Source organism: Leptodactylus fuscus, chromosome 9, assembly GCF_031893055.1.
Source record: "Leptodactylus fuscus isolate aLepFus1 chromosome 9, aLepFus1.hap2, whole genome shotgun sequence".
In the NCBI taxonomy this organism is placed as follows: Eukaryota; Metazoa; Chordata; class Amphibia; order Anura; family Leptodactylidae; genus Leptodactylus; species Leptodactylus fuscus.
In genome coordinates, this window is record NC_134273.1 from 7249708 (window position 1) to 7265394 (window position 15687).

General features: G+C 45.4%; 1 protein-coding gene across 1 annotated transcript in view; it reads left to right on the forward strand.

Annotated features, from left to right (window-relative positions):
- The window catches only part of PATJ (PATJ crumbs cell polarity complex component), a 150656-nt gene that overhangs the window by 17964 nt on the left and 117005 nt on the right, over positions 1-15687 (forward strand). The window contains exons 8-17 of the mRNA XM_075287116.1: positions 776-1000; positions 2172-2271; positions 3440-3528; positions 4401-4542; positions 5733-5867; positions 10310-10386; positions 10567-10623; positions 10989-11123; positions 14206-14367; positions 14772-14834. Coding sequence (XP_075143217.1) covers positions 776-1000; positions 2172-2271; positions 3440-3528; positions 4401-4542; positions 5733-5867; positions 10310-10386; positions 10567-10623; positions 10989-11123; positions 14206-14367; positions 14772-14834 — 1185 coding nt within the window. The remainder of the gene's footprint in view (positions 1-775; positions 1001-2171; positions 2272-3439; positions 3529-4400; positions 4543-5732; positions 5868-10309; positions 10387-10566; positions 10624-10988; positions 11124-14205; positions 14368-14771; positions 14835-15687) is intronic.

The window sequence follows — 15687 nt, forward strand, 5'->3', positions numbered from 1 at the left end:
ATAGATCCCATCAATTTACCGCCGGAGATAAATAAGCCGTTTATACGGCTCTGACCGTCACGCTAGAAAATTGGGAGGCAATTAAAGGAAAACATGAAAGTTTAGAAAAAAAAAGCTAATTTTACATGAACTGGAGAGGAATGAGAGCCAGCATTAATCTGGGCATTAATGTATTTTATGTATTTTACAATGTCTTCATTAACTAGAATTCCTTCCATATTAGTAATGGCAAAAGACCCCGTCGGCCCCGCTGTATATATGGGGATGGGAGTCACAAATCCAGCAGGGGCAGCGGAGGAAGGAGATCCGCACTCATAAATACATGTCTGTAATAGGTTTCTTAAAGGGGAATGGATGGGGGTGCTCATTGACTTCTAGGTGAGAGTGTCGTGGGCATGCTCTGAGAAGCTTAGTGGGCATGCTCTATGGGGAGCTCTTATGTCATTATCAGGGCTGGAATGATTGTGAGGACCCCTTTGCTTAAAATATATATGTTCAGACCCCAATTTTCCCATAAATGTTATCTTGGTATGTCCGGACACCAGGGCGGAGCCTAATGATGCATTTCATGCCACATGTTCAGTAGCGCCACCTTCAGAGAGCTTTGGCATCAGGTTTCATGGCCTCGCCCCGGGTCATATATAACCCATCCTGAGTTGATCCTTGTCTCGGATGAGTTTGTATCCCGTCTATACAACCCTGTGAGCTCGTAGTGCCCTCTCGCTCATAGAGATTGTCTAACTTATACCACTTTCTCTCCATGTTGCCCTCTTAGGACGGAAGGTTAAAGACTGGGGATCACATCTTACAAATCGGAGGCACCAATGTCCAAGGAATGCCCAGTGACCAGGTCGCTCAGGTCTTGAAGAATTGTGGAAATTCTGTGTCTATGGTGGTTGCCCGGGATCCAGTTAGTAAGAGTCTTCCGGTGAGACCGCCTGCACCTGCGACATTGCCGGTTGGCTCCCTGCCGCCCCTAGACCTGAAGAGCGGAAATGCCGTGAGTGTTGACCACCTGATATCATACAAAATAAGTTCTCTAACTTTCCAATATTCATTGTGTTTTAATTTCTCACTGTTTTCAAGGTATTGGTTTGCAGTCAAAAAAGGAATAATTTTTATTTAAAGTGGACCTCCACCAACTCCAGTTCTTTGTGTCCTTCAATTGTTGCCCCTTCACTGATTCTGCCACTGTTGGAATTTTTTCTCTACTTCCAACTGTTCCCGAGCAATCACTGTTTTTAGTTGCTGCACAATCATACGCTCTACTGTAAGGTGGGCGGTGCTTGACTGGAGTAGAGAGATAAGACCCGCCCACCTGACGGTAAAGCGCAAAATGGTGCTGAAACTAAGAGCAGTGATTTCTCAGGATAGGTGAGGGCTAGCAAGAAAATTCCAACTGTGCCAGAATCAGTGGAGGGGCGGCTTTTGAAGGATGCATAGAACTGGGGAAGGTGAAACGTCCTCCTTAAAGGGGTTTTCTAGGATTTTTATTTAATGGCCCACATGTAGGCTAGGCCATAAATACCGGCCCCTGAACGGGTCAGCTGCATCTAATCCCTGTACAATACAATACAAGGAGCCGGAAGCAGATGTATCGCTCACCGTATAGTAAAGGGATCGGATGCACCCCTGAACAATTGATCCATACAGGGGCCGGCTGTCACACCCCCATCGACAAGATAGTCATGGACTGTCCTAAGGATAGGTCATAAAAAGAACGTTCCAGACAACTCCTTTGTTTTGAGTCTGATACCAATATAGAACTAATACACAGCTGAGGGTTTGTTACAATTGTATCCAGTCTTGATAATCTTCTATGAGCTGAACACTTCTGCTGTACAAACCTCTACCCTGTCGTGATATATGATACAATGTATCAGTGCAGCCGAAATGTATCAGTCTGGGGTCCAACTATTTAGTTCAGAGGATGCCCTTGTAGCAGACCCTCAGCTGTGACCGGTCCGCTCTGCACATGGCTGTACATGTAAAGAAGAAAGTTTTCTTTCATTTACGGCAAACCGAGATGAAAATGGCGAGAAATTGAATGCAAAGAATTCCTTTCATTCTCGCTCCTCTGACTACGACTACACACTGCGGCACGTCCGTCTCTCCACAGTTTGCTGTCAGACATCAATGGCGGCCTCTGCTAACCGCGTCTTTATTTTCAGGAAAATGCTGAGAACAATATGTACGATATAACCCTAACCAAAAAAGAAGGCCAGAGCCTCGGAATAACAGTGGTGGGCTACAGCAAAGGGAGCAGCAAAGGTGAGGTGACGGGGTCTTATTATAAAAGGGTCTCATGCACATGGGCGATGCGTACGAGTCCTGAGCTGTACAGAGACGGGTATGGGGTCTGTGTTGGATTTATGCAGAATTTTAAAAATTTTAATGTCTCTGGGTCCTAGTGCCTGCTACTACATTGACTCTTTGTTGGTGGCGAGCAGAAGCGGCCCCCTCTCATGTGTCATACTTGCTAATTGATGTTAGGTTTTGTTTTGTTTTTCTAGTCTAATTTGTAAAAAAAAAATATATTTTCCTCCTATCTCCTTTTTTCTTTATTCTTGCCCCTCCCACTTGGTGGCGCACCAGAGCGCACAGACTCGGGCAGGTATGAGGGTCTTCACTTGTCGGTTGTTGCTTGGTCTTTGACATACCTGGGCCTCTCCAGTTTAAAGGGTTATTTAAGATTAGAAAACATGAACCCTTTCTTCCAAAAATAGTGCCACACCTGCTTACAGGTTGTCTTTGGTATTGCAGCTCAGCCCCATTCTCTTAAACAGAGCTAGTACAAATGGCCTGTGCATAGGTGTGGTGCTGTTTCTGGAAGGAAGCCATGCTTTTCCTATCTTTTATCATCCCTTTAAGGCCATTCATCTTCCTCCGCCTGCCTGTGACATCCCGTCCGTATGTGTTTAACTAAACTCCACTTCATTTCATCATGGCCGAGCAGGGGCGTACACAAAACTGGATAAGAACCGAATAAGGGAATGATTTGGGATATTCTGGATATAAGTGAGCTTAGCGGTAGTGCTCAATGCCAAGCAGCAGCTGCAAAAGCAGGCTAGATTTTGGTGTGTAAACGTGGGAGCCGAGCTCGTGGCATGGACCCTATGCAGTGCATGGAGTGTGTACTCTGTGTAGATCTGGGGCTGTGAGCAGATAAACAGGTGCTGGTCCCGGGGTCAAACCCCCATTGATCCTAAGGATAGGCCATAAAAAAACCTGAACATCCCCTTTAAGGGATTGCATCGGAGGACTCTCATACACTTTGGCCATGATGTGTCCCCATCACATATTTGACTGTTGTCATTAATTACAATGTATTGCCTGCCATGCCAAAACCTGCACCTCTCCATATAAGTAACCTGCCCCTGAGGACCCGGCCAGACCTTGGGGCTCGGAGAGAATGTTATGCCTTTCCTTTGTTTTTTAGGCTACTCTGGTATATACGTGAAGGGCATCATACCGGGCAGTGCCGCCGACCAAAGCGGGTGCATTCAAGTTCATGACCGGATCGTGGCGGTAAGTCCATTTTATTTTACTTTTTTTTTCTTTTTTTGCATTTAAAGGGAAAGTCACCAGAACCAAATGTGTCAGCCCAGCCCCGCAGATAGATAGGTTAGGGTCACATGAATCAAATGCCATTCTCCCCTTGCAAATCAGTGCCACAATTTCAGAGAGATCCCTGTTTTGTTAATATGCAAATGAGCTCTTTGTGGTAATGGCGGCCGCCTTGTTGCTGCAAAGTCATTTGGGTATAGAAAAAACATCAATATCTCCGCAACAGAGGCAGCGATTCACAAGGGGAAAACTGCCTTTAATTCAGGTCACCCTGATCTACCTATCTGCGGTGCTGGCTTGGTATGCTGCGGTTTGGTGATCTTCCCTTTAATGGGCTTGATGAATAAGTTGCATGTACACGTCACTGACCATCAGAGCATCCAAGAAGAGCAAAAAATTGGGTTCTCCTGTTTCATGACAATAAACCTAAATCTCTGTATAATGAAAATCTCTGCGGCGTACCAATAGACTTTAACCCTTCCTTTACCTGACCTTACATTTCCAGCACCGGGGTCATGGTCCCACACCACTGAGGATGGTACGGGCCCAGGAGCGGAGATTGCTGCACCAGCAAAGGGTGTAATGGGCAGGGTCAGGGCAAGGTCTGATCCTAGCAATCGCTTAGGCTAAGTTAACATCTTGCCCAGAAGTCTCCGTCACAGAAACCGCTAGAAATTGATAGAGAGAAATGTCCTCCGTGCAGGACTTCTCTCCGCCATTTTCGGTGTCAGATATGAACCTAGCTGAGCCGAAGATGCTTTGATCAATCGCTGCTACTACATCTTCCAGTAATTTCCTGGACTAAGTTTTCTTTTTCCCTCCTCTTGTACTAGGTTGATGGGAATGACATCCAGGGACTGACCAATCAGGAGGTAGTGACGGCGCTGCGTAATGCCGGTCAGACTGTCCATCTAACCCTGTGCAGGGGTGCGGGACCGCTCAGCCCTGTGTCTCCGGGCGTCTCTCCACTCAGAGGTATTGAAATAGTCATCCGCAGAAGTATATACATGGTACTTGCCCAGGATGCGCAAAAAATTTAGGCAAGTGTGGAAATTCTGTGCCGTAAGAATGCTTTCAGCAATAGAAGGGTTAATAGTTTTATTTTTGTCAGTGAAGAAAAGAGAAATGTAAATCCCATCAATAGTTGGTGTGACCTTTGCCCTTTGGAGGAGGAGTCCTGGAAGTGATGATCCGGCCCCCACAGATATAGCCCTGATCTCATCATCGTCCAGTCTGTCTGGGGTGACCTAAAGAGACAGACGGATTGGAGCAAGTAACATCTATAGAAGATCTGGGCTTAGTTCTCCAAGATGGCGGCAAGAACAACCTCCCTGTCCAGTTCTACCCAAAAACCAAGTACTGAGAAGAAGGCAAAGGTCACTCCAAATATTGATGGGATTTACGTTTCTTAACCTATGAACCCGTCTGTTTCTGAAAGCCTTCTTACTGCACAGCATTCTTTACACTCCTGCCTAAAACTATTGCACAGCACTGTATTTTTTTGCTTTGGTCCTTCCCAGTTTCGAGAGTTGCATATAATGGTTTCCAGCCTGCTCAATGATCTGATACATTGTAATAAACAGCGGAGCGTTTTGTGCACTGCTGCTGTGTTGAGCTCACAGAGCATTGTCTGTACTGATCCTTTATTTACATGGCATCACCTTTAATTCTGAGTCTTGTTGTCACTTCGTTTGGTTCTTGCAGCGACATGGTACAGCGACCGCCTCTGCCACCTGTAAGGCTGGGACCTCCTGCTGCTGGCGTGGGTGGAAACTGGGCAAAGCTTTTGAGTCCTGTGCACAAACGTAAAGCTACGTCCCGCATGCAGGGAGGGGGGCGACGTCCATCACTCTCTAGCCCTGGGCCCCCCCAGACCACCAGAGGATTACTTGTTAGTTTTTTGACATGATTCTCTAATAAGTCCACACTTTGCGCCCCCTGTTGTGCCCGGCAGCCGTGCTGCAGACAGCTTTGCCGCGCGCTCCTGGCTGGGCGCTGCGCTCTGTGCCAGGCGATGTGTTCTGCTAATTATCCTTACCTGTTAGTCTGCGGAGAACAAGCATTTGTTGTGTTAACAGCTCGTGGGCCGCGCTCAGATCTGTAACTGCTGGGAATGACATCCGTCCTGTGACTGCACAACGTCTCCTTCTTCTCTTTGTGTGTAGATGTGCCAAGCGTGCCTCCGCCTCCGTTACCTGCCGTTCCGCCAAGGGCTGAAATAAGCAAGGTCCCCGAAGGTCCTGAGTACGACGCAGGGAGCCAACAGAAAGAGGAGAACGGCAGAAACGAGCTGAAAACTGGTACATTTACATGGAGGAGGGGGAGGTGGTCGGTTTTTTTTCCTATTGTCATAATGCACACTGTACCAATGTCTTACCAAATGGACTTCAAATTCCAAAATTTCCTTTGTAGTAGAAGGGTTTATTAAAGCCTCTTAAAGCGGTTGTTCAGGATTACACAAATTACATGGTGTCAGGTGGGGGAGGGCTATAAAATAAATATGCAATTATACTTGCCTGCATCCTCCCCTCCGTTCCTGCACTGGGACGGGTGTCAGCTCTGGTGCTCCGTTCATCATGGCTGCAGCTGAGGCCGGTAGGGTTGAGCCGATCTTGACTTTTCAGGATTGATTTTGAAATCCGATTTCCGATCATTTTTCATTCGAACCCGATCTCGATCCCAATTCCGATCCCAATGCAAGTCAATGGGATTTTTTTACTAATCGGAGATTGGATTTTAAAAACAATCCTATTCACTATACAGCATGGAATCTAACAAGTGAACGCTTTAATTGTTAGAATCCACGCTGTGTAGTGATTTTTTTTTTTTTTTTTCCCACTAAGTAGCCAGAAGATTTTTTTTTAATCCTCTGGCTACTTAGTCCCCCCTGGTGTCCACTTACCTGCAGAGATGGCTGCTCTGGTGCCTGGTGTTCTCGTTCTTCTTCGCCTCGCTGCCCGCTGCCTCCCAGGTTAGGAGAGTGTGGGTGGGTACTGGGAGGGGATACATCACGTCTCCCCTCCCAGTACTCGCCCACACTCTCCTAAGCCACAAGCCCCACCTTCTTTCTAGCTCTTTAACACTAACCTGGGAGGCGGGGACAGCGAGGCGAAGAAGAACGAGAACACCGGGCACCGGACCAGCCATCTCTGCAGGTAAGTAGCTACTAGAGAAGTTAGCTAGTCTCCCATTAGAATGAATGGACGCAGCCGGTGCGCAGGGGGTTAAGGCTATGTGTCGACTGCTTCCATTCATTCCTATGGAACAGCAGCGGAGCCTTCACACTGAGTATACATGCCTCTCAGAATGAGCGGAGAATATACTCAGTGTGAAGGCTAACATTGTTAGCTTTTCCCACAATGCTTGGCCAGTAGCAAAGCATTGTGGGAAATAATCACCGATCTCGATCCCACCTAAAAAGATTGTATTCGGAATTCCGATCCTGATCATGAAATTTTCTCGTTCGCCGATCGGAATCCAATCTTTTCGGAACACGATCGCTCAACCCTAGAGGCCGGTGTTCAGGTGCCGCGGACCCTTTTACTTGACGTGACTGCTGCAGCCATACCATGTGCAAACAGAGCAGCGGAGGGGGTGGCTGTCCCAGTGCAGGGTCGGCGGGTAGGATGCAGGTTGGTATAAATGCATATTTATTATCTAGCCCTCCCCTCCTGACTACATGTAATATTTTATTATTCCCAACAACACCTTTAAAGTAACACTCCGGGTGAGACCAGCTGCTGGTTGACATTCTTTGGTTTTGGAATTCCTGCACCCTTCTCTGCCCCTGCAGGCCTTGCTTTTGATACAATATGCAGGGGTAGATTTAGTACGACAGGTTCATCACATACCAGTCTTACTAAAGCCCCCGACTGGTGCAGGGTACGGCCCATTCATCTAGCGGCTCCGACCCCTTCATAAATCAGGTGCACGCCCCTATCCCAGTTATGAACTGGTGTAGATTTCCAATAATCTGGTGGGATTTATAATAAATATATTGAGCTGTGGAGTCCCCCCCCCCCACTCCCTACCTTGCTCCGCCCACATTTACACAATGTAGTGGACGAGCAAGTCTCAGAAGGGGGTTAAGACTCATGTTTGGCATAAGAAAGGGTCTTGCACTATGTCTGTACTGATAAAATCCCCCATTGCTACTTTTTGACCATTCTCAGCCCAGGTTCACATAGGAAGATTGTAACTGCTCCCACATGGGGTAACCCAGCTTTCCCAGACTCCTGAAATTCAACAACTTTATAGGGTTCCAAAACTTGTCACTTTGTGTACCTTGGGATAAATGTGTATTTTGCCCTGTAATTCTGCACAATACGATGCGCCCCTTTCCCGTCCCCAGCTGCTCTGCGCAGCACATTCCGCATGACAGCGCACGTCAGTGTTTATTATACGTCTGCGTGTATTTGATCTAGTTCGGAGGACCTGCACAGATGGGATGTGTCGTCGCTAATGAGCGTCCTCCGAGTCCTCACTCCTTGTTACCAAGTGAAGGCTGATAAAGTTGTCTTTTTATTTCTGAGCTTTTTTACAATTCACAGCGGCCTGGACGAGATTTCCCCAAGTTAAATGTTTCTTAAGAAGGAACAGAAGACCCGCAATAAAGTCCCACCGGGGTCAAACACAGGACAAGACAGTCACTCCATGCCATAAAGACTTGTCTGAGTGTCCTGCTAATGCAAACCAAGCAATATTACTGTCATGTAAGGCGGCGGCCGAGGCGCTGGAGAATAGCTGCAAGCACGGAAGACTGCTTAGGACTGGAGCCACTTACCTGCACTTATAACTATACCAGAGCAGGCCGGGATAGGGACGCCCTGGCCCAACATATTCATTATAACTCACGCCGGTTGTCTTGTCAGATATAATGGAAATTTGCACCAGTTCCCAACTTGCATAATCTCCATCCTGTATTATACTCCAGAGCTGCGCTCACTATTCTGCTGGTACAGTCACTGTGTACATACATTACTTATCCTGTATTATACTCCAGAGCTGCGCTCACTATTCTGCTGGTGCAGTCACTGTGTACATACATTACTTAACCTGTATTATACTCCAGAGCTGCGCTCACTATTCTGCTGGTACAGTCACTGTGTACATACATTACATTACTTATCCTGTATTATACTCCAGAGCTGTGCTCACTATTCTGCTGGTACAGTCACTGTGTACATACATTACATTACTTATCCTGTATTATACTGCAGAGCTGCGCTCACTATTCTGCTGGTGCAGTCACTGTGTACATACATTACATTACTTATCCTGTATTATACTCCAGAGCTGCGCTCACTATTCTGCTGGTACAGTCACTGTGTACATACATTACATTACTTATCCTGTATTATACTCCAGAGCTGCGCTCACTATTGTGCTAGTGCAGTCACTGTGTACATACATTACATTACTTATCCTGTATTATACTCCAGAGCTGCGCTCACTATTCTGCTGGTACAGTCACTGTGTACATACATTACATTACTTATCCTGTATTATACTCCAGAGCTGTGCTCACTATTCTGCTGGTGCAGTCACTGTGTACATACATTACATTACTTATCCTGTATTATACTGCAGAGCTGCGCTCACTATTCTGCTGGTGCAGTCACTGTGTACATACATTACATTACTTATCCTGTATTATACTGCAGAGCTGCGCTCACTATTCTGCTGGTGCAGTCACTGTGTACATACATTACATTACTTATCCTGTATTATACTCCAGAGCTGTGCTCACTATTCTGCTGGTACAGTCACTGTGTACATACATTACATTACTTATCCTGTATTATACTCCAGAGCTGTGCTCACTATTCTGCTGGTGCAGTCACTGTGTACATACATTACATTACTTATCCTGTATTATACTGCAGAGCTGCGCTCACTATTCTGCTGGTGCAGTCACTGTGTACATACATTACATTACTTATCCTGTATTATACTGCAGAGCTGCGCTCACTATTCTGCTGGTGCAGTCACTGTGTACATACATTACATTACTTATCCTGTATTATACTCCAGAGCTGTGCTCACTATTCTGCTGGTACAGTCACTGTGTACATACATTACATTACTTATCCTGTATTATACCCCAGAGCTGCGCTCACTATTCTGCTGGTACAGTCACTGTGCACATACATTACATTACTTATCCTGTATTATACTCCAGAGCTGCGCTCACTATTCTGCTGGTGCAGTCACTGTGTACATACATTACATTACTTATCCTGTATTATACTCCAGAGCTGCGCTCACTATTCTGCTGGTGCAGTCACTGTGTACATACATTACATTACTTATCCTGTATTATACTCCAGAGCTGCGCTCACTATTCTGCTGGTGCAGTCACTGTGCACGTACATTACATTACTTATCCTGTATTATACTCCAGAGCTGCGCTCACTATTGTGCTAGTGCAGTCACTGTGTACATACATTACATTACTTATCCTGTATTATACTCCAGAGCTGCACTCACTATTCTGCTGGTACAGTCACTGTGTACATACATTACATTACTTATCCTGTATTATACTCCAGAGCTGCGCTCACTATTCTGCTGGTACAGTCACTGTGTACATACATTACATTTCTTATCCTGTATTATACTCCAGAGCTGCGCTCACTATTCTGCTGTAATATTTTTTGCAGGAATAATTGATGTTATTAGATTTCCTCACTGTTGAGATTTCTGTCCATCCTCCATGTATAATAAATCACTTTCTTCTCAGGACCTGTTTTGTCTCCAGAAGCTGAAGCCTTAAAGTCAAAGTGGGAGAAGCATCTTGGCCCCGATTACCAAGTATTGGTAGGTTCTCTGAGCCCTGATACGTGTGATTACCGCGCTGCATCCTTGTATCCTATCCATAAGTGGGAGACGATTAACCCTCTCACTGCTAAGAACATATATAGGTGCTGATATATGTAACGTGCTGGGTAAATTGATATCAATGTAAATTCCTTGTAATTCCTTTTATTAAATCTGCAGGTGGTCGATCTGGATACGAAGATTGAGGATGATGAGGAGCTGCAGAAATACTCCAAGGTCAGGACCTTCCCTTTAAGTAATCCGCTATGTGGTGCAGGAGAGTTTCATTTACAATCTGATCACTTTTTTCACCTAATTTATGAGTAGATGAAAATGAAGCCAATGAAAACCGTGCACATTGTGTGATACATTAGTCACACCGCTCTGATACATTGTAACAAGCGATCAGCTCTATGAGCAGGAATCAAACAGTGAACCTGAAAATACTTAGAAATTGGAAACAATAATTTATAGAATCAGACGTTCTGTTCTAAGACTCCTTAGGTTGTGTTTAGTATTTTTAAGATGATCACACTGGGAGAAGCGCTTTACATGCTGAGTCCGTGTCTGAGAATTTTGGTAAATTTCCTTTTTTTCCCCAGCTTTTGCCAATACACACCATGCGGTTGGGGGTAGAACTGGACTCCTTTGATGGTCACCATTATATATCCACCATTGCTCCTGAAGGTCCCGTGGCCAACCTTGGAATCTTACAACCAGAAGATGAATTATTAGAGGTGAGCAGTTGTTACTGACAATCTCAAGATGGACATAAGTTACCATAAAGAACTGAAGGGGCTGAGATACGGCGGCTCGGCTCTATGTATGGGTGTATAGCGGTATAACACAGCTGCCAGTTACCAGTTCTATATAGGGTTCCTTCACTGTACTTTTTTCCTCTTTATCCAGCCCAGACCTCCATGCCATCTTCTCCCATCCACCGCTCATTACAATAGATGATATAGACGCGCAGCAAAGATAAAGAACTAATGCACCGAGATTACACAAAGCCAATTCTCAAAGTATTCCTCTTCTCATTGAACTCTTCTGTGTTCCCGGGGAGGGGGGGGGGAGTCCGTCTTTATCCACCATGTCCGTGTTCTCTTAGATCTTGACCCTGTCGCAGGGGCGTCATCATCTGAACATCATCCTCAGTTTCCATTTAACACTTTTACAGTCTCCAAATCCAAGTACACACCAATAACGTCAGGCTGCAGTGTTCCTACTGACCAAGATGGCTGTACGGAGGACTATATACACTTTTGGGGTCACCTCTAGGTTCATTGCTCAGGGCAGCGCGCAATACTTGGTGATATCCAGAGCACAACTACAACGCTGACAGAACAGATCAACACCCGGGGCCCAAGACGCATCACACCATCTACTTTTACACCACGTTCTACCTCTCGGGCCTGGACCACTTGTCGGTCACTCAGCCATAGTTAGCGCTGCAGGTGTGTTTGTTCAGTTGGATGGCAACACATGTAGTGATAACTTATAGCAAAATCCCTAAACCCTACAACAATGTACCTAACCTTTACAGCTATCTATGTCTCTCCTTGCACGCAGGGCAAAGCCCTTCTCACCTAAGGATGAGGCTTACTTAGACGCACCGCGTCCTCTCTGCATTATCCCTTTTACAACTAGATTACAGCAATGACTGAGCATATTAAACTACAAACCCACAAAGTAATATCAAAGCTCTAAGAATATAACAGCAAGTGAACTACAATCTACACTTAGACTGTTTCTTCCTACAAGTCTCAGATGTCCAAGGTGGAATCTTCCACCATCTTACAACCCTGTATCAGCTGTGTTATCTGCCTCTATGGGACATGAGCCCTACCTGCACCCTCTGTAGTATCCTACTGTGTGAACGGAAATCATTTTGATAAATCCTAATGTTCATGATTAATAACAATAACTGACTGAAGACAATGGTTCACACTAGATACAATGTTAGACTGTTTATACAACTATGTGCATGTGCCCAGATGACCTCCGTGTGCTGTATGTACGCCATAGACCCATTCACTTCATCTAGTGAGCCCCGACTACTAAACTGACAGATATAGGACTTGCCCTGGGCTCATTGCCGCATACACAGGCCACTGATAATACATCAGCGTGTGTACAGGGCCATAGAGTCAAATGTGTCGTGTGCTAGCTGTGAAAACATGGCTACTACACTGGCAACGCACATGTTTGTATGCAGAGGTCCTAAAGGTAACAGACGGAAGACAGAGGTTCCAAATACATACAATGTAACACTAACAGATGACCCTGGTTCCCAGTAGATACAATGTAACACTAACAGATGACCCTGGTTCCCAGTAGATACAATGTAACACTAGCAGATGACTCTGGTGCACAGTAGATACAATGTAACACTAACAAACAGAAGACATTCACTGCCATAGAGACCTTATTGACAAAGTTTACTGGCAGATCGGTCTCGGAGCGGCAGAGTCTATCAGGATTCAGCTCGCGCACATTTTGACCTAAAGAGCTATACTGTCATGTCAGAACTCTGTGTGCACATAATTTAATAACCTCAAAAGGCTGTTGGATCTGGTTTTGTAGGAAATTTAATCTTGCTCTGGAAGAAATGACATATTTTGACAAAAAAAAACCCCACTACAAGTACAAGATGTAATGTTAGGCAAAGCCGTGAAGAATGTAACAGAGAAAAGTTTTATTGTGGAGTCATTTTGGCTTTGTTGAGGGACTTGGCCAAACCCGACACATCGCTGATACTTCATATCCAGAGAGATTCAGTACTTACTCCATGGACTAAAGATCCAATTTATCATTTACTGCTAACTTATGAGTTTTACATCAGCCAGACATAGAACAAGGTATATATATCTATCTCCTATATCTGCTTACTAAACGAGAATTCACTGCAACATACCTGCAAAACCTAAATTGGAATTGGCTAATAAATCTTGAAGCATTTTCCATATGTTACAAGATTTATCCAGTGCTGGTCCTGTATTATACTCCAGAGCTGCGCTCACTATTCTGCTGGTGCAGTCACTGTGTACATACATTACTTATCCTGTATTATACTCCAGAGCTGCGCTCACTATTCTGCTGGTACAGTCACTGTGTACATACATTACATTACTTATCCTGTATTATACTCCAGAGCTGCGCTCACTATTCTGCTGGTGCAGTCACTGTGTACATACATTACATTACTTATCCTGTATTATACTCCAGAGCTGCGCTCACTATTCTGCTGGTGCAGTCACTGTGTACATACATTACTTATCCTGTATTATACTCCAGAGCTGCGCTCACTATTCTGCTGGTGCAGTCACTGTGTACATACATTACTTATCCTGTATTATACTCCAGAGCTGCGCTCACTATTCTGCTGGTACAGTCACTGTGTACATACATTACATTACTTATCCTGTATTATACTCCAGAGCTGCGCTCACTATTCTGCTGGTACAGTCACTGTGTACATACATTACATTACTTATCCTGTATTATACTCCAGAGCTGCGCTCACTATTCTGCTGGTGCAGTCACTGTGTACATACATTACATTACTTATCCTGTATTATACTCCAGAGCTGCGCTCACTATTCTGCTGGTACAGTCACTGTGTACATACATTACATTACTTATCCTGTATTATACTCCAGAGCTGCGCTCACTATTCTGCTGGTGCAGTCACTGTGTACATACATTACATTACTTATCCTGTATTATACTCCAGAGCTGCGCTCACTATTCTGCTGGTACAGTCACTGTGTACATACATCACATTACTGATCTGATAATCCAGAATACTTTGCTTTGCAGGTTAACCAAGTCCAGATGTATGGGAAGTCTCGTCGAGAAGCCATTTCCTTCCTCAAAGAAGTGCCCCCTCCATTTACCCTGGTCTGCTGCCGCCGGTTGGTTGATGATGAAAATGACAACTTTGTGGATAATCCAAAAGATTTAAGGACCCAGAATGATCTAGTAAGTGTGCAGCGGTGACGGGCGGCAGCGGTGACGGGCGGCAGCGGTCAGTCCTGTGTGACTATCAGTGGGGTATCTATAGCCACACGACTTGTAGTAAATCTCTTCTTCTTTCTTCTTCCTCCTTGCGCTTATTTTGATATGTAACGTTTATTCTCCATTCACATCCAAAGATAGAGTAACAATATTGGGGTTTTTGTTTGGCGTCTGTACGAATTTAGCTTAGATGTGATCCTGTAGTTTGGCCATTACTATGTCCAGGCAGGGAACCCCCTTATAAATATCTGCCGCTCACTTACAGGTTCTCAGATGAGATTTGCTCACGGTATATACCTTCTATACTGCTGTATACAGCAGATTGTTGGCTTTGTTACGATGTTACTTTATTTTTTCTTTTTCTGTAGCAAGATGAAGATGATCAAGTTTTTAAGGAGCCTGATTTAGTTGGCAGCGAATATCATCAAAAGGTAAAGTATATGGAGTTGTCGTCATTGTCATCGTCGTCTTCTCCATTCACATCTAAAGCTACATTTAGAATTCTTCGGCCTTTCCTTTCCCACAGAGAGTTGCATTGTGGGAGCTCAGATATGTATGACACAGTTACAGCTGAAATATTAGGTCCCTTGTCTGACAGCAGGGAGGAGCTAAACCTGTCTCAAAGGACAAGGAAGACAATTGAAAGCAGCTTTAGATGTGAATTGAGTAGACAAGTGCAGCTTGTACTTATTCCTATCACAGCGCTCAAGTTATAGTACCTGACAACCCACTGCTGCCCTCTGCTGGCTCATTGTCTGCCCAGCCCAAATAATTGTGTTATGGGACATGTATCACATGGGCAGAAACCTCTACCGCACCAGTCTGTCAGTCTACTCTCTACCCCCCCACTCCATCCTGCTGTCGGTCTACTCTCTACTCCCCCTCCATCCTGCTGTCTACTCTCTACCCCCCTCCATCCTGCTGTCGGTCTACTCTCTACCCCCCCACTCCATCCTGCTGTCGGTCTACTCTCTACTCCCCCTCCATCCTGCTGTCTACTCTCTACTCCCCCTCCATCCTGCTGTCGGTCTACTCTCTACCCCCCTCCATCCTGCTGTCGGTCTACTCTCTACCCCCTCTCCATCCTGCTGTCGGTCTACTCTCTACCCCCTCTCCATCCTGCTGTCGGTCTACTCTCTACTCCCTCTCCATCCTGCTGTCGGTCTACTCTCTACTCCCCCTCCATCCTGCTGTCGGTCTACTCTCTGCTCCCTCTCCATCCTGCTGTCGGTCTACTCTCTGCTCCCTCTCCATCCTGCTGTCGGTCTACTCTCTACTCCCCCT